The sequence below is a fragment of the Gambusia affinis genome, linkage group LG01, assembly GCF_019740435.1.
Source record: "Gambusia affinis linkage group LG01, SWU_Gaff_1.0, whole genome shotgun sequence".
Taxonomy (NCBI): Eukaryota; Metazoa; Chordata; class Actinopteri; order Cyprinodontiformes; family Poeciliidae; genus Gambusia; species Gambusia affinis.
In genome coordinates, this window is record NC_057868.1 from 38,126,326 (window position 1) to 38,153,071 (window position 26,746).

The 26,746-nt window shown below is 37.4% G+C and overlaps 1 protein-coding gene across 3 annotated transcripts; it reads left to right on the top strand.

Moving 5' to 3' along the window:
• Positions 1 to 33: 33 nt before the first annotated feature.
• mical1 (microtubule associated monooxygenase, calponin and LIM domain containing 1) lies at positions 34 to 26,651 on the top strand. 3 transcript variants are annotated; one of them, XM_044123529.1, is made up of 25 exons: positions 34 to 137; positions 3,510 to 3,563; positions 8,213 to 8,521; positions 10,292 to 10,499; positions 10,967 to 11,074; positions 11,178 to 11,273; positions 11,416 to 11,571; positions 12,879 to 12,979; positions 13,225 to 13,482; positions 14,215 to 14,330; positions 14,867 to 14,993; positions 15,238 to 15,313; positions 15,451 to 15,598; positions 15,977 to 16,152; positions 17,551 to 17,657; positions 17,846 to 17,908; positions 18,021 to 18,273; positions 20,592 to 20,659; positions 20,752 to 21,514; positions 22,269 to 22,384; positions 22,468 to 22,575; positions 23,207 to 23,300; positions 24,001 to 24,094; positions 24,283 to 24,356; positions 25,570 to 26,651. In XM_044123529.1, exons 3-25 carry the CDS (start codon positions 8,264 to 8,266, stop codon positions 25,761 to 25,763), a joined length of 3,762 nt encoding a protein of 1,253 aa, XP_043979464.1. In that variant the 5' UTR covers positions 34 to 137; positions 3,510 to 3,563; positions 8,213 to 8,263; the 3' UTR covers positions 25,764 to 26,651. The 3 variants fall into 3 exon arrangements, with proteins under 3 accessions (XP_043979464.1, XP_043979481.1, XP_043979472.1); XM_044123546.1 differs by having other exon boundaries at positions 41 to 151; XM_044123537.1 differs by lacking the exon at positions 34 to 137 and adding an exon at positions 1,317 to 1,450.
• The last annotated feature ends 95 nt before the right edge of the window (positions 26,652 to 26,746 follow it).

Genomic DNA, 26,746 nt, shown 5'->3' on the forward strand with positions numbered 1-26,746 from the left:
TTGTCTTGAAGGGACAACTTCCTGTTTAACTGTTAGCACTAAGGCAGCTTAATTCCAATCAAAAGACAGAAAATAAGTTTGATCGGAGTTTATGAAATGCATCTTGTCATTAGTACCCCCTTCGATAGAGGTACAAGGTATGTTTATAAAGGTATGATATAAATAAGTACATGTCTTAAATATTGTGTGTTTTAAACTGTGCATTTGTTTAATAATATGCCCAAACTAAAGTTAATTTACGTTGTAAATGTTATTTTAAGTTAAGTCAACATTCTTCATCCTTCATTCCTAGAATTTATATGATGCACAGTGGTTTCTGATCGACGTAAGCGCTTATTGAACAAATAAGGCACAAGGATAACTAAAAGTTAGACTGTTAACCTGATGTGTAGCATGCTAGCTGCGACGATTAATCACTATGGCAACGGATGTGCTCCTGCTTTGATTTCCGGAAAGTTCCAGTTTAATCCTCTATCTTAGTTTTGTGAAACAGCCTTGTTTCACAAAAACAAGGCTGTCTTTTCTGGTTATTAAATAAAAACATCAAAAACAAATGTAGAATCTTAAACTAATTTATGTCCAAAGAAACTTTAAGAAAGACAAATAAATATTCAAGAATAAGAGTTTTGTTATATTTGCATGGCAGCAGAATGAGAGGTACAGTATAAATGATCAAATGTTTTTAATATAAACAGAATTTTCCCATTTTGTTAGGATTTTGATTCAATTGGGATGTGAAGAGATAAATTTGAATCTGTGAAAACACCCAAAATCATTCAGATGTCGGGCAGATTTAAATAAAATGTCAATCAACCATGAAGTTTGCTTCTAGAAGGAAATGAGACAAATGATGATGAGCTATGTAAAAGGACTATAAATTTTTTAATGAATATCTGATTTTTTTTTTTTTTTTTTAAAAGAAGACCAGAGTCGGTTTCATAATCTCTAAAAAGTATGTTTTCAGTTTTTCTCTTTCTTGCTTTAGAACCCGTTCATGGAAGATTTCTTACATTTACTGGTTTTCTTAAATAGAAGACTTTTCAAGCTAATTTGAAAAATGAACTGAGTTCAATTCAGTGTTTCAGAATTAGGATTAATTAAAATGTATAGCTTGAATTTAAATTACTTTTTTTTGTAAAATGTCTCGAGATATTTGTGAATTTTCCCTATTTAAATAAATATCGTTTTATCTGTGATATTGCACTTAGGGAGGGTTTTTAACTATAAAGAATATACCTAATCCCTTTCAACAACTCCCTACCGTTAGCTCGTGACGTGTACCTTGCCAGAAAGTCCCGGAAGTTGGTGCTTTTTCATTTGCAGCGAGGGGCGCGAGGTGAGATGTGCTCTGTTCTGTTTACCTGTGCGTATCAGGGGAGGTCGGAACGAGAGAAAATCAAACAAACGTGGGAATCGGTATATAGCTTCACAAAAGCTCGCTTCAGACCAGGTAATTAAATTAAAGTATGCTAATCGCATTTTAAATGTGTGCCGGTTTCTTTTGGTTACTTTATTTAACTATGATGTTCATTGCTACTTAACTAAATATTCCTTGAGTCGTTTTATTGAGCCACCACGGTCACATAGCGTTTGTGTCCACTTCGTAATTTGTGAATATATTAACTTGTTATATTAATTACAAGTTTACATAAACACGAAAGTGTTTGAATGTTCTTTCAAAATCTGGCAGCTCTTACTAGGTAACATGCTGAGACTACAGCCTGCTTTGATACTACAGACACCTTTTACCGGTACTCATCAGCGTCATATTGTTATGAGCCCAAACATTTCAAAGCTTGAATTTAAAATATCTCAGAAGAAACACGGCTTGATGACTTCAGAAACTGACATCTTTTTTTTCCTCATGTTCTTTTTCCTCATCTCTCTCATCTTCCCTGTTAAAATCTCTTCCTCTTTGTGTTTTCTGTGAAGAGGGGGGTTGATTGTTTGAGCAACTCGTGCAATAAGGTGGGCCAAGCCCCCTGCAGCTCAACCCACTTGCTGTAGGGGAAATGATGTCAGTTCACATTGAATTTCTTGTAGTTTCTGCCTCATCTTGTTTATTTCTGCCTTCACAAACTTTTTCCTTAAACACAAGTAAAATGATAGTGATGACTTGCATGATTATGTGTCAACACAGTCACCCACAGCTCTATGTTTAATGCAGCTGTGTTTCAACATGCAAAGCTTTGTGGTTTTCTGCAGCTGCATGTCTCAAATTTGTTCAAACAACAAACTGCAGGTCGAGTATAAATACCCCACCCTTCTTGGGAATCTTGTGTTATTTTTAGGCTTTGACAGCCTGTCTTGTCTTCACAGACCACTTCATGGTTAATTAAGGAAGCTGTCTCCCTTTGTAGCTTGCTGCAACACTGATATAAAAGAGAAATGTTTTCTGGTCAAAGATGGCCCATTTGGTTGCTGTTCTCAGTACTGTCCACATAGTATCTGTTCAAGTATTGTGCTTTATTGTTTGTTGTTTGTACAGTCACCCTGGCACGTTTGCTTTAAAGCTGTTTCATTTGTTCTTTTTAGCGTGCAGTCTCTTGATTGTTAAAAAGGCATCCAGGGAAGCTTACAAAATAACATACTAACAGTCTATTTTTATTCCAGATTAATCACTTTTAATTCTGATATACAGGAAGGAAGTGCCTTTTTTAAGCTATGCCATAAGTGAAACATGCTTTGTCATATTCTTCACTTCAAGGAAATGTCTCCAGGCAATAATTAACAAGAATGTGGTGAATAATTTGGCATTCAGTGTTGCTTTCCCTGAACTTTCTTTCAAATTCTTTGTTGTTGTGTTATTGTAACGAACTGTGTTTCATTTGCACAGCTGCGGAAGAAGTGTGACTGTCAGTTTAACATATTTTAATGAGGAAGTGGTAATTTTGCGTTTGTTACAGGAAATGTCAACCAACTGAATTTTACATTTCAAGCGTTCATGTGCTGTGTTTCATGCTACCATATGGAAAATGCAAAGCATTGTAAATGTGGGCAAAACTGTTTAAACAATTCTTTCCTTGCTATGAATGTTGCTGCTCAGTTTTACAAATAGCATACTGCAGGTGTTTGCTCTAGTTCCTTAAGCAGCCCACCTGTGATCTCTCTTATTCTTATCTTTGTTTTGTCAGGAATCACTAAAGTGAAGTAAAATTATCTTGAGAGAGTTTTATCAGCTGTTTTGCTCTACAAGGTGGTGAGAAAAGCTGCACAGGAACTTTGTGGTTAATAATGTTGCCCTACTTCAGGGATCTAGGTTCAAAACTGTGCTGTGGCATTTCTGTTTGTTTTCTCTGGGTACTCTGACTTCCTCCCACAACCCACAGAGGTATTTTGGGTTAACTGCTAAATTTAAACTTGTTTTACATGGAAAGATGATTTTAAGACCCTGATGCCCCTTATTATCTATTTAAAGTTTTATTGTTATGAACAACTGACCATTTTGAAAGTTGATCAGTGTTTTTAGAGACATCTAATCACTAATCTCTGACTTTCTGTTTCCTCAGGACAATAGAGAAACATTGACGTGTCCAATTAGACCGCCTCATTCTACTGGACAGGTATGTGGGATACACCAAAGCTCTCTTTTGGGTCCTTTTTTACTATACTCTCATTGTTTAATAACATCTTCATTACCTTTTATGCAGTTAATTGTCATCTGCACCGCTGTGTTTTTTCCCTAACAATTTTTACCGGTTTAGAAATGTTTCAAAATTGACAAGGTTGGTGTAAAAAATGCACTTAAGATTGTTTCTCATGTGATTATAGTAATGCACTGATCGGATGTATTAATAACAACAAAACAAATCCATAATCTGTTGGGTCCAAATCTCTGCAGCAAGATTCTCAGCTTTAACAGCTCTCTCATATTAATATCTTTGCTCTACCTCTTTATTTTAGAATTAATTTTAAAACTCTTAACTTTGATTTTCAGGACCATGAATTGTTATGCTCTGCCAACTAAAGCCTTCATATACCAGTATCTGATATTAAAATTGATGTTATAGCCGTTAACCAATATTTAACAATAACTTTCATATTTTATTTCTTTCCCTGCCCTTTTGTGAAAAAATGAATACACCACTGACATTGCTTCTCTGCATCAGTTAAACACACCTCATGACCAAACATTCCCCTCTTTAACATTGATTATATCATCCCAGTTTCACTTACAGGACAAATACCGATAATGTTTAGCTAACGCTAAGATCGACTGATACTGATAATGCTGGTACATCCCGCATCTATAGTTCCTTTTTTTGTCTTCTTGATAATATTTTATTTTCCTGCTCTCTTTGTGAACTTCTTTGTGGTTTCTATCTGTGCTAGACATATAAATAAACTTACTAAATATAATGTGACATAGAGGCCCACTTCTTTTAGCCACTGGCCACTTTGTTGGACTGTGGCCCAAATTTATCTTGCCACCATCCACTGGAGGGAAGAGGAGGAGGAGGCAAAAAAATGTGCAAAGCCTGCTGTTACAAAAATGCAGTAGAGTGACATCTTGCAGTTGCCAAGTCTCCATGATGACATTTAGGATGCTGCCTACATGCCAACCAGTTTTTTGGGAGCTACACCCAAAAACAAACCCTTTGTCCTACGTTCACGAGTTGCTATGTATTGCTAGGCCTTTAAGATGAGACTGATGTCGAGTTTTTCAACAAAAGACACTGTAGCTGGTTTTAGACTTCAAAAAGAAATGTATTTTAGGAAAAGCTCCTTGTTTCCGTTGTTTATGTATGTCATGTTAAAACACTAGCAACACAGTCGGCAACAACTTCTTTTTCAAATAAAATGCATATCCATATTATTTCTTGTGATGGCCTGATGAACATGGAAGCAGATATAAATAATAGATTTTACTGCAGAATCTGGTTTTGTGTCGACATCAGACTGTGCATCTCTTCACAGTTGGCAGTTAAAATACTCCCCCACGTTCCTCCTAAGTGAAAACTTGTGACTCGATTTACTTCACTTTAAAAACTGTCACATGGTCAAACTTTCAGCTGATCACTCTGAGTCTTGTTCACATCTTTTCCCTGATCACTAATAGATCTGGGAGAGATCTGATTGTAACTGACCAGAAACTGATCAGTGCCATGCAGGCTAAAAATTATCTGATTCTAGTCACTGCCTAATTTACTGGTGCACCTATTTTTGGTGACATTCTGAAAATATTCATAAAATAACTTATTTGTTTTGCAGAGATCAAAGTCAGTACATCTCTGCTGAGATGTACTGACTCTATATTATGATACAGGGTTTCTATTGTGTTAATTTGTCTAGAAAGTAGGAATCAGTTGTATTCAGCTACTTCTTTTCTGGAAAACAGCACAGATTGGGAAGAGAAAGCAATGTTGCAGCTGTTTACGGAAGGTTATCTTAACTGAAAGCTTTCAACTTGATGCAGAAGAAAAGCCTGTATCATTTTGCTGTCCCGTAACTCAGACTACAACTTTAAGTGGATTGAAATTGTATTAATTTTATCAATGCTGCTTAATCATAGTGCCTGCAGTGTTCTGGAACTGTGAATCTTATCGGGTGACCTCTGCAGGAAATGATCTTTAATCGGTTTCATTAACTGTCTACATCATCAGTTGTTCATCTGGCTCTGATCAAGTGGGTTGATTTTTGCCTTGGATAATATTCCACTATGATTAAATCAGCTGAGTAGATCCAGCTACATCTTATTTCAGTGATTAAAACATTTGTAGTCAGGATACTGTCCCACCACTGGTTAAATTGGGATTTTTTTAAATGAACATTAATTGTGTTTTTTGGGGGGGTTTTTTTTGTTTTTGTTTTTTTCTTTTTAAGAGTTGTTTGCTGCAAATTAGATTTTTGGGATCACAATGGTCATCACTGATAAACATATGCTTTGGTTTGGTGTTTTCTAAAAAAAGTGTAAAGTAAATACAAAATGAGAACACAGAACTAAATAAAGTGGGACGTTGTGTGAAAAGGTTTTTGCTCCATTAGGTACCTTCTGTTTTTAGATAAACACATTTTAGTGTCAGACAAAGCTTATCTGACTAAATACAAAATGTGGTTTCAAATATGAATTTCTTGTTTCAAGAAAAATATTTCTTCAAACCGATTTAGCTCCGTTTCTCCCCTCTAAATTTTTAGATTGTTTAAACTATTTCGCAAGCTGCAAAAAGACCTAGTCAATGCTAATCCTGTAGTTTCAAGGAACCACTCAAACGTAACCCAACTGATGACTAAAGTAGTTGAAAGGCTCTGAAAAAGTACACCATCATGGCTCGATGGAAAGAAATTGAAGAACAGATGAGAAACAAAGTCATTGCTGTTTAGCAGTCTGGAAAGGATGACAAAGCTGTTGACTGTGGGACTTCAGTGAGCAACTGTTTTTATGCACTTGATGAGGCCAAAGAGTTTAAGGAAAATATTCTGTTCATTGATAAAACAAGGAGAAGCTTTACAGAATTAGTGCGTCGTGTTTCATGGGGCATAAAATCAACCATTTGAGTGAAATGCCATCATGCCTACAGTCAGACATTGTGGTGTTCGTGTGATGGTCTGGAACTGCTTTGCTGCATAAGAACATGATGATTTGAAGCGATTAATGAAAATATTAGTTATCTCTAGTGGAAAAATCCTGAAGGACAATGTCCGACCATTGTTTTGTGACCTTAAACTCAAGCACACTTGGATTGGGTTTGGACAATAATTCAAAGCAAGCTGGCAAGTCCACCCCTAATTGACCAAATGAAAAGCAAATGTAGGTATTGGAGTAGATGTAAATGTGATTAAGATGCAGCATCATTCAACCCCAGTGGAGAAAAATCCTCCACTGGGGCCGAATGAAAACAATTCTGCAGAAAAGTGTGGACCAAAACTCTTCCACAGTTATTTTAAACACTTAGTGGCAGCTGTAGTTGACAGTAGCACAATGGGTTACTAGGTTTATCCATCCATCCATTTTCTAACACCCATGTCCCTAGTGGGATCAGAGGGGTGCGGTGCTGATCTCCAGCCAACGTTTCGGGCGAGAGGCGGGGTCACCCTGCACAGGTCGCCAGTCTGTCCAGGGTTACTAGGTTTATAGGGAAGTTACTTTTTTTGCACAGTGCTAGGTTGCTTTGACATTATAGTTAGTTTGTTCAAAAACAAATAATAAAGCAAAATCAGGAGAAATATGTAAGGAGGTAATTATGTTTTACAAGACTTTAGGTGTATAAAGTAAAGATGCATCAGTCAACATGACAGTGATCTTTGATATGTTTATCATATTTTTTTAAATAGGTAGGTGATCAATTCTTTTGAAACTTTGAGGCCTGCTTTCTCACTAATATTGTTTGTAGAGTGCCAACATTCAATGGCCTTATCTTCTTCATGTATTTTTAGTTTTTGTTTGTGTTTGTTATAATTATAAAGCCTATAATCCACACATGATAGTTATTCCTGGTTTTGTTGTGGCTGGTGACATTTATTAATATCTTCTGTCATTTCTCTACAAAAACCATCAAGGACCTTTTGTGAGCTGAGTAATAGCTTTGTCTCATAAAGGGAAATAATCTTCAAACCAAGCCACTTTGTCAAAGAACCTGCAAAAAACTGTTTTGTTTGTGTGTTAAAGTCTTATAAATCAAATCAAGAATCAATGAAAATCAGAATTGGCAGATCAGACCTCCAAAGAATAATGGAAATCTGTATCAGCCAGATGTAACCTCATATGGTCATGTTTAAAAATAATTTTAACATTTACACACCCCTGTTAATAAAAATAAAGCTAAAACAAGTGTAGGCCTGTTAAGACACATGGAAAAAATTTTATATTACTAACTCATACTCACTAATTCTGACACGTCCTCAAGCTGTGTATGAGAATGACACATAAGGCGTAGGCAGGTTGTTCATTTGCAAAGTGGTCATAAATAAAAGACACATGACCAGCCAGAGAAATAGCAGAGGGGAAGTTTTTGTGTGACTCAGACGACCTGGTTGCTTCAAGCCATCAGCGTTTAAACGTTTGGACTATAATTAAGGGACCATGTGGTGGGAACTTCCCATTACACAGCAGGTAGAAAATCCTAATGACTGGATCACCTTTATGGGTCCAAACAACAAAGAGTTGGACTTTGCTACCCCTCTGATTGCTTACAGTAAACGTTTTCTCACAGTAGATTTTTTTTTTCTTTCCTTGTGGCAGGTGATAATTCCATGATATTACTTCCTTCCACAGTTCAGTTAAAACTCCAGCGACTGAACAGATCTCAATCTCCCGATCCCAGCCATGGCAAGCAAGGAACCTGCGAATTCCTCTCATGCCACGTTTGACCTCTTTGTCCAAGCCAAGACTTGTCAGGAAGTAAAGAAGCACTTCACAGAACTCTGCAGACAACTGCAACTTGATCCCAAGGATTACAGTAACTTCTACACGAAGCTGAAGGACAGGCTGAACTACTGGAAGGCCAAAGCTGTGTGGACCAAGTTAGACAAAAGAGCCTCTCAAGAAGTTTACGAGCAAGGAAAAGTCTGCGCCCAGAACAAGGTGCAGTACTATTACACTTCTTGGTCTTTCCATTACAAGTTTAGGAGCTGATTTTAACAGCAACGTTAGTATCTGCAGTGGTTAATGTTTTTTTTTTCATGTTCCAAGGAATCTGTAAATCAGGTTTAGCTTGATACTGATATCTAACGTGTATTTATCTGCTGCTGAACAGGCACAATATCTTTCATACTAAAAATGTTATAAAAGATTTTCCATGCTTTCTTTCAGAACAGTCATTGACACAATGGAATTGTACCTCAATTTTGTACAATAACTTTAAGGTTTGAACAAAATTAAACTCCCCATTTGTTTATTAAACTCCCCGATATGATTTACCATATTGTGAATAAAGCAACAGAGAGGAAGTATAGATAAATCAGTCTAATAATCAGGAAAATAAATAGCTTGAATGATGAATTCTTTTCTTTCAATAAACAATTTCTATCACAAATGTAAAGAAACCGAGAGATTATGTTTGGAATTAAGATTTACTGAACACCAATAGAGAAGTTACACTTCAGCTAAGGATTACAAGAGAAAAATAAGATTTATGTTAATTAAGAAAAATATTTTTAATCACACCAGATCATGCATATTAATGATTTATTAAAGTAAAAAGAGATATTCAAGGAAAGGTAAAAGCAAATTATTTTAATGTTATTTAACAAATTAGTTGTTGCAGGATGATGGGGAGGTTATGAACGAGTAGTTGAGCATTTAAATGTTTAATATGTAATTTTTTTTAAGAGTTGCTGATCCCTTATCGCTGTAAAGACGGAGGCTTTGCAGACTTATTTCAACTTGAAATACCGAACATTTAAAAAATAAAGAAGACAAACAGCATTAATCTTTATGGAGAATACAAAAACAGATTGAAAACAAGGTTATTATCCAACTCTTATATGTTTACCTGGAACTAGGTTAGATATGACTGATTTTATTTTTGAAGAATGTTGACCTGGAAACATAGCTGACGTGCAGAAAAAAGAAAACAAAAAATAGATTCATACTCTTAACTTTTTCTTTTTCTTATTAAAACCAAATCTGGAGAAGGAGATGTGACCCTCGGACCCACTTTGGTAAAGATTTATTTGGTTCTGTTTTCTGTCGGAGTCTAAGAACTCCAACAATGAAACATTAATCAACAGTCTGATGTAACGACTGCAAAATGTAATGTTTCAGTTGTTGACTTTGTATTTTTGTATTTTTCTGATATGAAACACTTTGAAATGCCTTGCTGCTGGAAGGTGCTATACAAATAAAATTTGATTTGATTTGATTGGAACAACACACTGATAGTCAGAGCTCAGTGGGAGGAGTTATCACAAGGTCGAAAAGCACCAGAAATGATAATAAACCATCTTTTTTAGACTAAAGCAACCAAAAACTTAAATAATATGCTACTGTTTAATAACTGAAAGTTTTGTAACACTGAATTTCAAATGTATAATTATTCTGATAAATAAGCAAACCTAACCTTTCAAAGTTTAACACGTTTATGTTTAAAATTAGGATTTACTTAAGATGTTGGCACAGTCACATTACATCTAGACGACTTTTAGATAGACCAGCTTATTTAAGATCATAAAACATTTGTATTTTAAAGGTTAACTGTACTAAACCTGCAAGTTCAGTGAGGACATTTTTAAAATGAGGTGAAAGGTCAAATAGACCTGCAATTTCACTACAAAATATGTTTTCCCTCAATTACTTTGTGTGTTGTGACTTTATGTTTCTGAATGGTTTTTTTTTTTCTGTTCTTTCTCTCAGTGTCTGGTGTTGGGCGCGGGACCATGTGGGCTGAGGACGGCCATCGAACTGTCCATGCTGGGAGCTCAGGTGGTGCTGCTGGAGAAGAGGGAGGAGTTCACCAGGAACAACGTCCTCCACCTGTGGCCCTTCACCATCTGTGACCTCCGAGAGCTCGGCGCCAAAAAGTTCTATGGCAAATTCTGCGCTGGTTCCCTGGATCACATCAGTAAGAAACTTTGACAGAATTAGAAATACGATTGCTTGTTTGAACTGAAAATTTGTTTGAAGTAAGAAGTCACACTGCAAAATCAGAAAGTCTTACTAAGTATTTTTGTCTAGTTTCTAGTGCAACTATCTTAGTACACTATGGATAGTCTTCAGGAAGATATAGGAGCTTGTTTCAAGTAAATAATTCCTTAATATTGATCTAAATGTACTTTCACTACTATCAGATTATTGTACTTGTAACAAGGTAAAAATGTCTTGCTATAAGTGAAATAATTTGCCAGTGGAACTAGCCCTTTTTTCAGCAATATTAAGGTTCTGTATCTTGGTGAGTTAGTTTTGTCTTATTTCAAGTGTATTAAGATTGGCATTGGAAACTACTCCAAAAATGCTTGGTAAGATTTTGTGTTTTTGCAGCGCACTCATCCAAACTTCTAGTTAAACATGAACTTTTTGTTTTATTTTCAGGCATCCGTCAGTTGCAGCTGATCCTGCTGAAAGTGTGTCTCATCCTCGGGGTGGAGGTCCACACCGGAGTGGAGTACAAGGGTCTTATTGAGCCCTCTGCTGAAAAAGGTACCTCATTCAGCAAAATATGTGACAGCGATGCGTTTGCTAAAGATCAAAGAATCAGATGTAGTTGAAGTAAATACAGCTCATATCTGATGTTTCTGTATAGGTTGGATGGCCAAACTACAGCCTCCGTCTCATCCTGCTGCAGCCTTCCAGTTTGATGTTTTCATCTCTGCAGGGGGAGGCAAGTTCATCCCTCAGGGTACGGAAAAAAAGTCATCACTTTATTTCACATTGTTCTAGTTTAAACAGGACTATTAGCTTAAAACACAAAAGTTCACTAGTATTATTTTTACAATAAGTAAATTCACATTGACCCTTTTTTCTTCTTTTCTGTTTGTCAGGTTTTAAGCACAAGGAGCTGAGAGGAAAACTGGCTATTGGCATCACAGCCAATTTTGTTAACAGGAACACGGCTGCTGAGGCCCAAGTACCAGAGATCAGCGGGGTGGCCCGGATATACAACCAGAAGTTCTTCCAAGACCTGCTCAACGAGACGGGTATCATTCCGATTAAAATGTGTGCTGATGGTTGTTTAGAGAACCAATTTTTAAAAGATGTGACTGTTGCACAAGGTGTTTACATCCTGTGTCACAGTTTTATGCTGCCTCACAAGTAACACCTGCAGCACAAAACACAATAAATAAAGGTCAAACTGGTTAAAAATATATGTTAACTTTTTTTTTAAATTTTAAAATGAGCTGCAACATTTAGGTGAAAGTTAGGAATCAGCAGGGTTTCCTAATTTCTTTGCTGTGTGGCCAGACTAAAAACTTACAACACTAGACGATAATTACGCATGTTATGCATTAAAAGCCCATAAAGCACATTTTCAATTTGTGGCATAAGTATTTAATTTTGACATTTCAAGAGAAAATGTTAACAATAAAGCTGTGGTAGTTTTAGATATTTTTAAAAGGTGTCATTTTGTCCTGAAGAGACAAGTAATCTGAAAAAGTCAACCTCCTCTGATTCCTCTCTGTGGTCAAACTGCCATCTGCAGAAATGCATCCATCCGAAACAACCAATCAGAGCCAGGAGGAATGTCACAATTTCAAGATTGCCGGATTGCTGCAGCTATGATAATGGCAGCTATGATAATGGCAGAGAAACAACTTTATGTTGCCTTAAAACTTTTTATCTGCTGTCATCGGTGGCCATGGTAACAAGCCTGCACATTTATGGCAAACTCTGCCTTGGAGGGAGGAGCTGTAGTATAGCAGAGAGCAAAAGAGAGGGGTGAGCAGCGCGTACACGAGCATGAACAGTGCTAAAGCCCTCCTTTTGGCTTTGATTGGTTGTTGTTGTTTTTTTTTCATAGATAGTGACAGTTTTAACATGTCTGTAAAAAAACATAAAACTTACTTACTATAGCTATAATAGTGTATTTTTGTAGTCTACTTGTCCAACTAATAATATCTGCTGAATTATGTTTTTCCTGTCAGAATATAAAACTTTTTAAATTATGTCAACTATACAAAACCTGACCATAACAAAAAGCCTGCAATTTATAAAATCCTAGCCACATGGTAGCTATAATAAAAAATTATTTGCAATCAATGCTCTGTGTAAATACAGATTAGGAGATTTGCCAATCCTCCTTTTTTCAGGGCCTTCTATTGAACTTTAATCTTTCAGTGCATCCTGCTATTTGCTCTCCTGTCTAGAATTAGTTTAACAAGCACAAAACTGTAAATAAACTAGCCGCTGCAATTGGAAAACTATAAATCTTTCTGATTTGTTATGTCTTCACTGGCATTCTGTTCCTCTAAACCCACTTTTCTCCCTCCTTGTTCTTCTTTTCCAGATATTGATTTAGAGAATATTGTGTACTACAAAGATGACACCCACTACTTTGTCATGACAGCCAAGAGGAAGAGCTTGCTGAAGAGGGGGGTCATTAAACAGGTGAGAACAACACATCCATTACCAAGAAAAATGTGTGTCTTCTTGGCTGCAGCTCTGGCCTAGAAAGAAAACATTCGAATCAGATAAACACAACAGCTGTGCTTGGGTTTCTGAGTGAACAGAAGCTGCTAATCAGGTCTTTCTTCCTGCAGAAAGCTCAAGGCTGACACAGTAAACAAAGTAGAAAGAATGTCATTGTTCATGTCATGAATCATCGGACACAATCTTTCACTTTCTGTCATCAGGACTACAGTGATGCAGATCAGCTGCTGGCACCTGCAAACGTAGATCACGTGGCCTTGTGTCTTTATGCTCACGATGCGGCATACTTCTCCACTGGAGGCAAGCTGCCGGACCTGCAGTTTGTTCTGAGTCCGGCCGGTCAACGTGACGTGGCCATGTTCGACTTCACCTGCATGCACCGCGCCGAGCACGCCTCGCTGGTCCGAGACAGGAGGGGCAAGAAGCTCCTACTAGCTCTTGTTGGAGACTGTCTGGTGGAGGTAATGGACTGAACTTAAGAGTCGTTCGTCTTGTTCTTTGGGAACCAGTCTGATAACAGAAATGTAGGGCGGCTGCATTGTTAATCGGCGAGCCGATGAACCTGTTTAATTTTAGAATCTCAAATGACAATAGAAACGGGATTCAGCTTTAATTTTGCAGTCACACTGAAAATAATGCAGAAGTTTGAAAATCTAATTTACAGCTAATTGTTAGACAATAACACAGCTGTTTACTTTAATTAAAATGTGATTAGATGAGTTAAAAAAATATTCTCCATTCATAATGACAGTCGTAAAAAATATTTTGGGTTATATGAATTTTTGATTAATGTTCTTATAGTGCCGATAATAATATGCTCTTTCTTTGTGCAAATTAGATTTTGTTCACTACTAACTACCAAAACCATCTCTATAAGAAAAAGTATAATTTATTTCAGTTCTAGAGGTAATATATTAAAAGCCAACAGTAAATGAATGGATTCCAACATTGTATTTATTTATGCATCAAATAATATATGTTTCACCTTCTTGGTGACTAAACAGCATCAAAAAACATGTTTGCTGATTCATTTACCAACCAAAGAATCAAAAGTCTTTCATTTTGATCCAGTTAATGAATAGAAAAACATAAACTGCAGCTTTTTCTGTGAAAAATATGGAATATTTAATATAATAGAAGGTCCTATTTGTGTATTCTTATCTTAAAGTTTTTCATTTGTCTTCATTCTGCAGCCGTTTTGGCCTTTGGGAACAGGCATCGCCCGAGGGTTCTTGGCTTCGTTTGACACAGCGTGGACGGTGAGGAGCTGGGGGATGGGGGTCCAACACATGACCGTCATTGCTGAGAGGTAGGTGAATCTGATAAAAGCCGAAAAACTGCAAGAGATTTGCACATTTAAACTACTTATAATCATACATGTATGTCTTCATGATGCTTTTCTATCACTTCCTTAGATGACTGGGGCCCTAAAGAAGCATATTACAAATGGGAATGTTTTTCAAGAGCAGTGTTTGTGTTTATGGGAGAATGATTGCTGTGTCATGTAGTCACAGTTGTATAGTAAACGAAAAAATATGTAATGGCTCTTATTGTTACTTTATAGTACCACAAAATATTGTGATAAAACCTTTAAATCTGTAAATCCCACCCCTATTAAGCAACAATGTTCTCAATGCAACATAATACTGAAGAGCTATAAGATGATTAACAAAATGTTGTGTTATTGTACAGAATGTGTAACATCTATTGAAAAGTAATTCAACTAAATTCAGTTCAGTTTATATATAATCCAATCAAATACACAGCCAATGAATGTATTGTAATTTTGGTGTTTTGGCTTTGACTTTAATTATTCTGCTTTAATTTCTTTTTTAAAAAATCCAGAGAAAGTATGTACCAGCTGCTCTCCCAGACCACAACTGAAAACATCAGCAAGAAGTACCTTCTGTACAGCATCGACCCGAAAACACGCTACCAGAGAATCAACCTGTCTGCCATTCATACTCGCCAGGTTAGCATGCTTATCTGTTGTTTGCTCAACTGAGACTGAGGTCAGAGTCTCTCCAGCTGTCAGGGATAATTTAGAAAGTTTACTGTTGAAAGAAAATCTTAGAGGCAGCAGTACATTTGCTTTAAGTTGGTCAAAATGAACAAATTGCATTTAATTTGTGAAAATATGACACATTTAAAAGCGGTTTGTGAACTTTTACTTTACTTAAAAAATTATTCCTGGCATTTTCCACCACTTTATTCAGGTGCAGCACCTATATGATGAGAAAAGCCATTCATTAACCATAAAGCTGAAGGAAAATCGGGCTCACATGCGTCAAGGTAAGTTTCTATAAATTTGATCACAATGACAACAGTTAGTAGTTCCTCTTTAAATAAGTCAAGCCTTATTTTTTGTAGATAACGAATGTCATGTTTAGTGATTTACTGGGACTGATTGCAATGTTTTGCTTCCTCAGATTCAATGAGTGGTTTTAACGAGTTGTTGAGATGGTGCCAGAACAATACCAGAGGGTACGACAACGTGAACATTAAGGACTTCAACCAGTCCTGGAACTCCGGCCTCGCATTGTGCGCTCTTATCCACAACTTCAGACCTCATCTGATGTGAGTTGCAATCTTTGTGGGAGTGATTGGGTTGTTATGATCCAAGCATGGCCATTCCGCCACCAAATTCTCTGATAATCGGTCCAAGATGTCAGTAGCTCAGTATCTAACATGCAAAGATAGTCTGAATTAAGTGAGATGGTTTAGCATTTTATTTTGGAGCAAAATTGACTAAATTGCTGAAAAAGGATCTAAAACAACTGCTGATTAAGCACTACGCAAAAGAAATTGCATGAAAAGTAATTTCTGCTGAAAAAAAATGTGTAATAATATCAAAATGTCATCTGTGAAAATGTATGATCATAGGTTTTAAATGTGTGGATGTTCCTTTAATTCTAATCTGATGATGTAAATGTTTGAATGATCTTTCGCCCAAAGTGACATTTCCTCCCTGGATGAGGCGAACAGAGTTCACAACAACCAGCTGGCGTTCAGTGTGATCCATAAGGAGCTGGGAATCCCTCCGGTCATGTCTCCCAGTAGTCAGATTGACAAGCTGTCCATGGTTCTCTACCTCACCCAAATCAAAAATGCTGTCACTTTGCCACCAAAAGGTAAATAATTTAACTCGGGTATTTTTATATTCTAGAAATTTAAATCTGAAAATTATCTCCGTTCCAATTGAGACCGTGGAGGTGCATTTTTATAAATTTGAAAATCCTTATCCCTGTTTCCTTCCAGTGGCAAAATTGTAATGAAAATTTAAAATGCTGATATGTGAGTTAGGTGTATTTCCATTTGCTGGTTTGAAGCAAATCAATCAGTCTGCATAATTTCTGCAGACTAAATTCCAATTTAATTTAATGATTCTTAAACGTCCACAAATCTGTCTGTATTATTTTTACTATTTTCTCTGTCTGTTCAATGACAGTAGGAATAAATTTGAAGATTTAATTAAATGCAGTTACTGCATGCGTTTTAGTGATACAAATTACACTTCTTTTTGTGACTTATGTCTTAACAAAGCATATTACAAATAGAAATGTTTTTAGTTTATAGGGCTAAGAGAAGAATTAAATAGTTCTTATTATCATCTTTATCATTATCACAATTGTACCACAAAATATCATGACATGTAATCAGTAGTCTTTATGAAGGCCGTAAGTGTTCCTCTTCATGTAAAGGCCGTAAAACTAGTTTTCATTCGCTGTGAGATGGTAAGTCAAGTCGAATTATTGAAATAAATTAACTTATTCAGATTTATTGAGGTGCAGTTGTGCTTCTGAAGACGGTTGCTTAGACACCACACTGCATTTGCATCACCTTAATATGAGTCAGGTGTTTTTCCTACAAAATGCATTCAGTGGCACTGTCTCTTTAAGACCAGGGTACCCATAATTCACTGGGCTTAAGTAGCTTGTGACGAGCTCAGAGCCAGCCTGTACTGGTTGTGTTGCTCTCCTGCACTGAGCCAGCCCAGCAGCAGGCGGAGCAAGCAGTGGACTTTTCGGGCTCTGGTGGGGGGGCAGCATCTCTTCCAGGGCAGATATTCCCTCCACTGTCAGCAGCAGAGGTATTTTCACACCAGGATGGTAAAGCAGCGTAGACTCAGTCGACTGGTGGTGGTGGTGAATGAGCTGAAGTGAAGTGGGCGTGTTAGACGCTCTCCTCTGCTTTGCTGCTGAGCAATGCGCAGGCAGGAGGGAGCAGTCGGTCTCCTGTAACCTCATCTGAATGAGAGAAGAGGGGGAGCATTGGTGATACTGGGGATGAAGAGTTTTGGTTTGGTTTGACAAGTTGAAATCTGCTGCTGTGACGGCACAGAAATTAGAAGCAATAATCTAATAGGATGCAGCTTACCTTTTTGAAGCATTAAAAGAGAAAATACGGCATCAGAATTTATCAAGTAAAATTGTAAATGGGGAAATGGTGAGTATTCAGGTGAAATCTGCATCAATTTGTTTCTTCTTTTCTTTCTTTCTGACATTTCTTCCCTTTTCTGTTGACGACAGAACCTGCAGGGCCCCAGCCACCGACCACATCTCTGAGTCTCTCTAGGACACAGTCAGCTGTCTTTTTCCTGAGCAAGCTGAAGCACCTCTCACTGCAAAGACAAAAGGTAAGCCCACTGAGTTAGGGATTACACAGCCTGCAGAAATATCTGATCAGGATGTTTCAGACACTCTTACTTGCTGGTCTGAAGAAACAGATGTGTAGTCTCCTTGTTTGGTTTATATTTTGGGACTTTTAAGGTTCATAATATTGCTTTTTGAGGTCCTTGGATAGGATTCTCTGTTTTTGTTGCAGGAAAGAAGGGCGACTCTGAAACGAGGTGCAAAAGCTGAGAAAATCATGGAAGATGAGAAAACTGTGAGTTTTATTTGGTTCTTCACTTGTAACTTTCAGTGTTTAGTAAAGCCAAAAGACATCACTGTCTTTCCGTACCTTTTATTTACTGATTCTTCCGTTTGACTTTCCTCAGACGTCAGTGCTACTTGCGTCTCCTGAAGTGAATCCAGTTCCTCCCGCTGCGGCCGCCGCCTCTCCACCACCGGAACCAGAACCAGCTGAGACTGTGGCGACCGACAACGAGCAGTGCTACTTCTGTGGGACAATGATGTACGCTGTGGAGCGCATCAGTGCTGAGGGGAGGTTCTTCCATCGGAGCTGCTTCACCTGCCACAGCTGTAGCATCACCCTCAGATTAGGAGGATATGTCTTCGACAAGAACAGCGGTGAGTTAAGCATTGGTTGCGTCTGAAATGGCTTCAATCCAAAATACTTTAGATTTATTCCATATGTCAAATAAATCAGTCGTATCTCTTTTGTAAATCTCATTAAGGCGAGTCCATATGAAGTGTTTATGCAGATAGAAAAGCAACCTGTGCAGCTTCAAGTGCCCACCCTCCTCTCAAAGTGCAGGTTTGCTCATGCACTTTGGTCGATATTTTTTAAAACTATGATTACGATTAAAGACAGTGAATACATCCATATCCTGCATAGTTGTTGAATGCAGGATTAAGTGGTGATTAAACATTTTCTACTTGCACTTAAAAGCCAGAGATGAAAGATGCAAAGAGCTGTCAGCCCTAGTTTGTCAGAGCAGATGGAGCTGGAAAGTGGATGGGTAATTGTTTCTTTGTATGCGTTTTTTTTTTGTTTTTTTTCTTTTTTTTTCTCCAAAGAGTTTTTGTGGCGCGTATTTTTGGCGACAGTAGGCAGACAGGAAGGAGGGGGAGGAGAGGGGGGAAGACATGCGGCAAAGGTCGCCGGGACCGGGAGTCGAACCCGCGACGTCCGCGTCGAGGACTAGGGCCTCCAAACGTGCTAACCCCCTGCGCCACCACAGCACGCCCCTGTATGCGTTTAAATATAAAATCTTCTCAGTACTGCCAGTCTTTAAAGTGCCTTTAAATCTACACCAGGATCACTCCTAGGAGAGTTTGCTTTTTAATGATTTGGTTTCGTTAGTTTAGCATTCCTTACCAATTTTTTTATTATTTTTGCAGTAAATTATTTTACATTTTTACTATAAAGAGGTTTAAGAAGAAACATTTTATTTCTCTATATTGTAGAGCTACTATGTCAGTCTATTTTGTCACTGAGGTTTTTCCACACCTTTTTACAGTTATGCTATTGCCATGAAAAATGCCTCTGCAAGACAAAAACGCTCCCTGGATTTGTTCAGAGGTTTCTGAACCTCAATAGCAGCATTAAATAATCCAGTTGAAGAGACTTTTGCTTTTATTTCAACAGAGCACTTTATTATTGTGACCTTGTCAAACTGTGATATTGATTGTGATATTTAAAGATTTCAGCTGAAAATTTTAAATTTTTCTAGGCCCCTTGTAAATGGATATTATGATCTTATTGAGCTGCTGAATCACTTCTCCTCTTTTCCTCATTTAGATTAAAAATTAAGCAGCAAAATACTCTTAAGCTGATAGCAACTAAGATGGCAAAGGGGGGCTTGGATTATTGTAGTTAACATACTGTTGAGATGGAACAAAAAAAATGAGGAATTGGGAACCACAGACTAGTTTAACCCTGAATGGAGTTATCTGACACTTTGTACGTGGGTCAGTATCAATCTAAGCCCCATTTGGTTGAGAAATGCTTGATTTTTAAATCCTGCATGTATTCAGGATTTCCACCTGCTTGATTTGTGATTCATAAAAGCCCAGAGAGGGTTTCATCTTTGTGGGTTTGTACCGAATGTTTTGTTTAAGAGGCTTTGGACTGCCTGACGGGTAGATTTCCTTTTAAAATGCTGTCTAAAAAAATTCACAGCCTCCTTCGGTCTCACAGCAACCAGTACAGCTGAACGTTGGCACAATATTTCTTTTATGAGGCAGAGATTTGCATATCAAAAATAGCAGCATACCATCAATCATGATGGTGAGCCCACTGTGACCCGGGCAATTTTGGAATATGACTTTTAAAGCCCAGAGGTGGGAAGAGTACCTGGAGATTGTACTTATATAAGAGTAGCACTACTTCAAAATATTTTTACTCAAGTAAAAGTAAAAAAAATAAAAAATTGGGTAAAAAGTCTACTCATGTGCTGAGTGAGTGATCAAATTATGAATCATTTAATATTTAAAAATTACCTAATCAGGTGAACCTAAATGTAAAGTTAAGTGGAAATTTTGGTGTTTTAGGGACAAAAGTTTATATTCATTTAAGTAAAAAAAAAAATCAGGCAAAATAAATTTTTTACAAATCAATTTTTTTAAGATAAAGTTTATGATATTGACAAAACTGCAAGTACATGGTAAATTTTGGTTAATACAAGTTTATCCTTCGTTAAGTGGGTAGAGAAAACTGAAATTTAAATCAAGTAAGAGTAGCAATATTTCATAATAAAATTACTGAAATAAAAAGTACAGCGTAGCAAAAATACTCCTAAAATGCATTCTTTCAAAAAAAAGTCACTCTGGCAAATGTAATTGGTTACTACCAAACTATGGTAAAGCCTTTACATGGAATAAAATTTTTTGTTTGCTGATATTTTTAACATGTGAACACTTCTTTACCTCTTCTCTTCCCACAGGGAGATTCTACTGCGAGATGCACTCTGAAGATTTGTTGTTTTCTAGTGATGTTGAAGCGTCCTGTGAGGTGGGTCACTGACCAAACAGACTGGAGGGATTCTCTCGGTTTATTGTCGGTGCAGTGGTCTGTACATTTCACTCATAACTTTGTTTATTTAGGACATCAACGAAGATGAAGACAACGGAGTTTCCAGTGAGAGCTATACGCTGTCTCCATCAGATGAGGAGTATTTCCTCAAACCAGAGAGTGTCTCCTCTGCTGTCACACATTCAGATGACCAAGAAGAACCGGATCAGATTATTCATCAGTCCAAAGGAAACTTCCAAGAACCACTGAACACGAGCACTTTTCCAGATCCTGCATCTAAACCTGAGATATTGGAGCCCACTCAAGATGAGCCGGTGCCTTTTCCCGTTCCAAAGCCACGCCTGTCCCGTCAGACGACCCCCACATGCGAGCCCTCGCCACCAGTGGCGAAACCTCGCAAAGTCATCTTGACTCCCCAGACACCTTTTGTTGAAGCGGCTCCAGAGGAAACTTCTAAAGCAGGACCAGATGTCTCTCTCAAACCACTGCGAAAGCTTCAGCTGTCCATCGAGGAGCGGAACGAGCTGGGGAATCTGCAGAGCTTCAGCGCAGACTCGGACTCCGAAACCCAAGGCGGGTCGTCCTCCTGCTCGTCTTCCTCCGCAAACGCAGGTGGGCCTCCTAAACAAGAGGGCCAGGATGGACAAGAAGAAGAGGGCTACTGGAGCGGGAGCACAGCTAGTCTCATCCGTGAGAAGAAGAACCGTCACTGCTTCAAGAAAAAAGAGATGCCGAGCGGGCAGAACCGAGTCCGGTCCAAGTTTTCCCCCTGGAATCTGTCCTCGCCGAGGATCAGCAGAGACTGCCGACTCACCGTCCATCCAGGCAGAGTCGGTATGTGGATCCCTGATCTTCTGTTAAGGGGGGAAAACATAGTTTACTCAATATTCAGTGAGAACATTGTTTTTGAAATCTTAGAACCGTTATGGCTCCTTTGAAATTCTTGGAAAAGCTCAAACACTCTGCTAAAGTCTTCCAAAACTTTGTACTCTTTGACAGCTTATTTCTCCTTCAAACGTCAACCTAGAAACTTAATTAAACTTTTGAACAAGTCACAACATGATAAGCCATCTTCAAATGATTCAATTTTTTCATATCCCTTATAGTTTTTTTTCTAAAATCCAAAGTTTTAATCCAATTTATGAGATTCTTCAACTGCCACAGTGCAAAAATAGCACTTTCTCAAGTTTTGTTTTCTCACAAAATGTTGCTGTCTGTACATATTTCACTCTATGGAAATAATTGTTACATCTAAACATAGCTATGGGCGTCTGCGTCGAGGACATATAAACGACTTTGCAATAGTTCTTATGTTTTTCTTTCAAACAGTTGCGGAGTGCAGATATGTCACACCTCTTCATATTTGTCTCTTCTGTTATTTTAGATCTGTCTCTCTTCAGCTTTTTTCTGGTCTTTCTATCTTTAGCTGTTTTTTTGTTTTTTTTGTCTTCAACTTTGTTTAGTTTTGTCTCTCTTCAGCATCTTCCAATCTGTTCTTTCAGCAAACTAGTATTCTCATGGATGATTAGCAAGAAACAGCATATTTTTTTTCTAATTTATCTAAATTTTAACTCTTCTCTTAAAACAGAGACAACCTTCCATCACGTTCATAGCACTTCAGAGGACGGTGTTGATGATGATGACGACGATGATGATGAGGACTATGATATGTTTGATGAACAGGAAGACTTATTTGACATGAAGGTAAAGGTGTGAAGATTTCGTATTTATAACAGGAAATCCAATGAATGTTATTCATGTGTTGAATGTCGTCTCTCTCCCTGCAGTTGGAGCCGTCTGACCCAGTCCAGGCAAAAAAGTTTGAGCTGAGGAGGATGAAGACTCTGCAGAGGCGAGCCAAGATGAGTGTAATGGATCGCTTCTGCAAAGCTCAGGTTAGAACGAAAGTCAAATATCATCAACATATCTGTTGACTTAATGTGCATAGACCTGGTGTTGAAATGCATCCTGGGTAATCTGAGCAACTCTTCTCTATATATTTTGCAGAACTAGCAGGTTTTTGTCAATTTTGTTTCATCCACATGTTTATTTAATTTAACCTAGTAGAACTGAACCTTTTCTTCAAAATCTGGACGATGCAGGACATTTTTAGGTTCATCTTAATAAACTAAAATATCTTCCAGTTCAAAAAGTGAAACTTGTATAGATTTGTTACTTATAGAGTAAAAAGTTTTAATGCTTCTATGTGTTTTTTTTATTAGCTTTAATTATTTTCCATAAATTTTGTCAAACTTTTGGGATTTTGCAGCAAAGGAGTAGAAAAGGTTAAATACTGGTTTTCTATTATAAATGTAAATGAATAGCCTTTATAATATCTTTGAATGTTGTTACTGAAGCAGCTGTGGCTGGTTAATGACTAAAAGCCCTCTCTATGCTGGTTTTACTACATCACTGTGGTAATGTTTACATAACGTCTGTTTGTTTTTTGTTTTCTCTAACCTCAATGAACCTGAAAAAACATTAAATATGGGGTCTACTAATGTAAAATAAAATATTATTTTCCAGTCAATCCAGCGTCGACTGGAGGAGATTGAAGTCTCTTACAAGGAGCTGGAAGAGAAAGGTGTGAAGCTGGAGAGAAGTCTGCGCAGGCAACCCAGTAAGTCTTTTATTTGTTTTTTGATCTAATACTTATTGCAGTTTATTGTTGTGCAGTTTTTAATTTGTTGAATTTCTGCTTTAACACAAAATCCTCAATCAATTCTCTACTCGTCTGTTCTATGGCCATTATGAACCCATTACCTTTACCCATTTATTATACAACAGAATCAATATTATATTTTGATAAAGGCTTTTTTTATTTTGTCAAGGTTATTTGTTTTTACTTTTATGCAAGTTTAATTTTCCCAAATAAATTCCATAAAAGTCTGATTCAACTGATGCTGCTGTAAGGGGAAAAATATCTATATTTTTCTTCAAACCTGGTGCTAAAATCCATCCTGAATTTAATTGCAGTTTAATTTCCCTTTGGGATCAGGAAAGTATTTTTGAATTGAAATTTGATTGTGAGTGTCTGTGCATTCATTCCTAAGGTTGTTACCATGCAGCTGAACACAGTCACAGTTTCTTACATTGAAATAACAAAAAAAGCAGCTTTACTCCATTTGCATATTTAGAAGGAAAATGTTTCTATTATCATTTTGTAAGTCAGCTAAATGTAAAATACAAGTCTTTTTGAGCGTTCCCATGTCAAATTTCAAATGGTTCTCTGATTCTTGATCAAACTCATCTTCCACTTTTTTAATTTAAAAAATAAAGCCTAAATGATTCACAATCTGTTTGTTTTCGCCCTCGTCCAGACGACAACGATTCCTCTGAAACGATTGAAGAATGGATCCAGCTGGTCCATGAAAAGAACGCCTTGGTCTCGGAGGAGTCGGATCTCATGGTGGAGTAAGTCGAAGTGTATCAGGAAACGAGTGCAGCCATGTAGTTAATAACAGTAGACCTTTGAGCAGCGGTGGTCACTGTTTGCTCTCTCCATGGCAGCACTGCGCCTTCATGCTGCCTGTTTAATGACCTGCAGCATCAGCAGGATGTGCTGCAGACACGGCTGAGCTGTAGTTTGTTTTTCCCCTCAGGTCCCGACAGCTGGAACTGGAGGACAAGCGCAGCACGTTGGAGCTGGAGTACAGGAAGTTAATGGAGATGAAAGGTGGGTGGTTCCGTCTGCAGAAACTCTGACCTCGCTCTGAATGCCACGAAAAGATACAAAAACTCAACTTATAAACATCCAACACTGCAGTGTTTTGTTTGCGTGCTGTTTTTCTCCATTCTAAACATCTTGCATTAATGAAAAATATCTAATTCTGTTGTTTTTTTGCATGATTTACTTAATCAGCCCATTTCTTTGTACAATTAGCTACTTGTTTACAGAAGAGAAATTACCATCTGAATGAAATGAAGGCAGAGCCCAGCATCTCCTCTAAATCTGTGATGGGTTTTAAAGTCAGTCCCTCCAGATTTTTTGATTCCACATTCACAGAAATTTGCACAAAATCCACAGATCCTCACACTTTTAATGTTTATGTAAAATTAAAGATTCAAGGATTTCTTTTTCTTCTTTTTTTACCATTTTGCACTTACATGCAGTAGGAAATTTGAGCTCGGGTTCCAGATCAAGAAGTCTAACAAATAATGGAGTACCGTACTCTATATGACATATGTGTGTAAATAAGTAAAAAAATTATGTTTTCTTAAAGTAACATGTCTAATTAAGTGCAGCTTGAGTTCAGCAGTCTGACAGCACTAGAAATTGAGTTTAGTGTGAATTTTCCGCAAAAAATGTGAAAACTATTGGGTTTAAGTAACTACTTACTCCCACCTGCAGGTGGCAGTATTCGATCACACTGCTGCCTCAGCCTCTAATATGATGGGTAATAAAAATCAAGATATTTAGTCTTAGAATAAAAATAATTTTCTTTTTTCCTAATTTTTTTTTCTTCTATATTTAGGTTTTAAAAGGGATTTAATGAGTTAAAAATATTTCTAAAGTAGCACCGCAAAAATGGGGTTTTTTGAAATCACAAATTTCAAAAACTAATATTGAAATCCTGGATGGATTGATTGTACATTTAACACTGAAGTATGTTTTTTCAGTAGAGATGCACCGATCCAATATTAATATCTGTATCGGTCCATAGGGACGGTCTGTATCAGTGTATAGGGGCGAAAGACTAATCAAACCATCGATTAGTCGATTTCTCAATATTGATATTGAGAAAAAAATCTAGATTAGGCATCATGGACAAAGTGAATCGGTGCATTCTTATATTTTTAGCACAGAAAAATATCACTAGTTTAAAAGTAATTATGTTTTTATGTCATTTTTATGTCTGTTCGTTGTTGTTTTTTTCCATTTTGAACAGATAAGACACCAGAGCAAGAGGAAGAAGAAAACCAGATCTTTCAGCAGATTCTTGAAGTGGTGGAGATGATGGACTCTCTAGTGACATTTTTGGATGAGAAGCGGCAGAAAGAAATGAGCGAAAACGAAGAAGCTCTCTCCATCAAAGAGGCCAAAAGACACTCCAAGGCGGGAGCTCAAGTTCAGTGGGCTTAAAACATTTTGCACACACACAGAGACACACACAGGCCGGATGAACCTGCACAGACTCCAGGTGACTCTTTTTTTATGTGTGAGATTCAAACTTGGAACCTGAACAGTTAAATTTTGGAAAGCCAAAGATGAGACGACATCATTGTTGGAGGCAGCAGACTGCCAGCGATTCCCTCAGAGAAAGAAAAACTCGAGGTTGTGTGGATATCCTGATGTCCACAAGTCCTGGCAACAGACTTTATTTGAAAACTGATGTTTACACGTCTGTGAAGCGATCACCCAGAGACCTACCTGCTTTAGTGTCATAAACCTGAAGTTGAGATAAATCAGAGATTAGAAACCTGCAGAAGAACCTTCAGATGAACACAAGAGGGATTCTGTTGGTTTATTGTTTATAAATGATTTTAACTGTATGTTTAATTACCACTGGACAAAACTCTCATCCAGGATATCTAGATTCTGTTTTCTATGTTTGCATACATGATATACACGAGTGGGACCTACAGTTAACAGAATGAGGGATTCAAAGTTTGAGATTCTTTTTATATTCAGTTTTGTTTTCATCTGTTACTGTTGATGGATTTTGTAGCATTTTCAGCTTTTCGCCGTGTTCTGTCTTCACAGCAGGCTGGTTTGATAATCTCAGGGCTCGGCCGTTGAGTTGTGCAGGGTCTTATGTGGATTGTTTGGATGTAAACTGGAGAGGAAAATCATTCAGAATGAGACCGGTTGGTTGGACTTTAATGCCTTCATTCATCATTTGCAAATGAAAGAAATTGAGACTGAAACGGATCAGTTAATAGAAGCCTTACGCCATATTTATCAACCTGCTGCCATTTTGTGCCATTTGAACCCCTTCACAGTATATCAAATAAAAATAGCACACTTTGAGTCTTTGTTTTTAATACTTTCTTCCCACGCAGTAAATGTCATGCTTTAGAGATTCTGGCTCAACTGCTTCTAGTTTGTGAGCTGGTTTTAATCTT

Bases quoted from the DNA above. Each gene is read 5' to 3' on its own strand.
- mical1 (XM_044123529.1), top strand. From the start codon at position 8,264: ATGGCAAGCAAGGAACCTGCGAATTCCTCTCATGCCACGTTTGACCTC. The intron at 22,576-23,206 runs GTTAGAACGAAA...ATTATTTTCCAG, and splicing joins ATCGCTTCTGCAAAGCTCAG to TCAATCCAGCGTCGACTGGA. The intron at 24,357-25,569 runs GTGGGTGGTTCC...CATTTTGAACAG, and splicing joins GAAGTTAATGGAGATGAAAG to ATAAGACACCAGAGCAAGAG.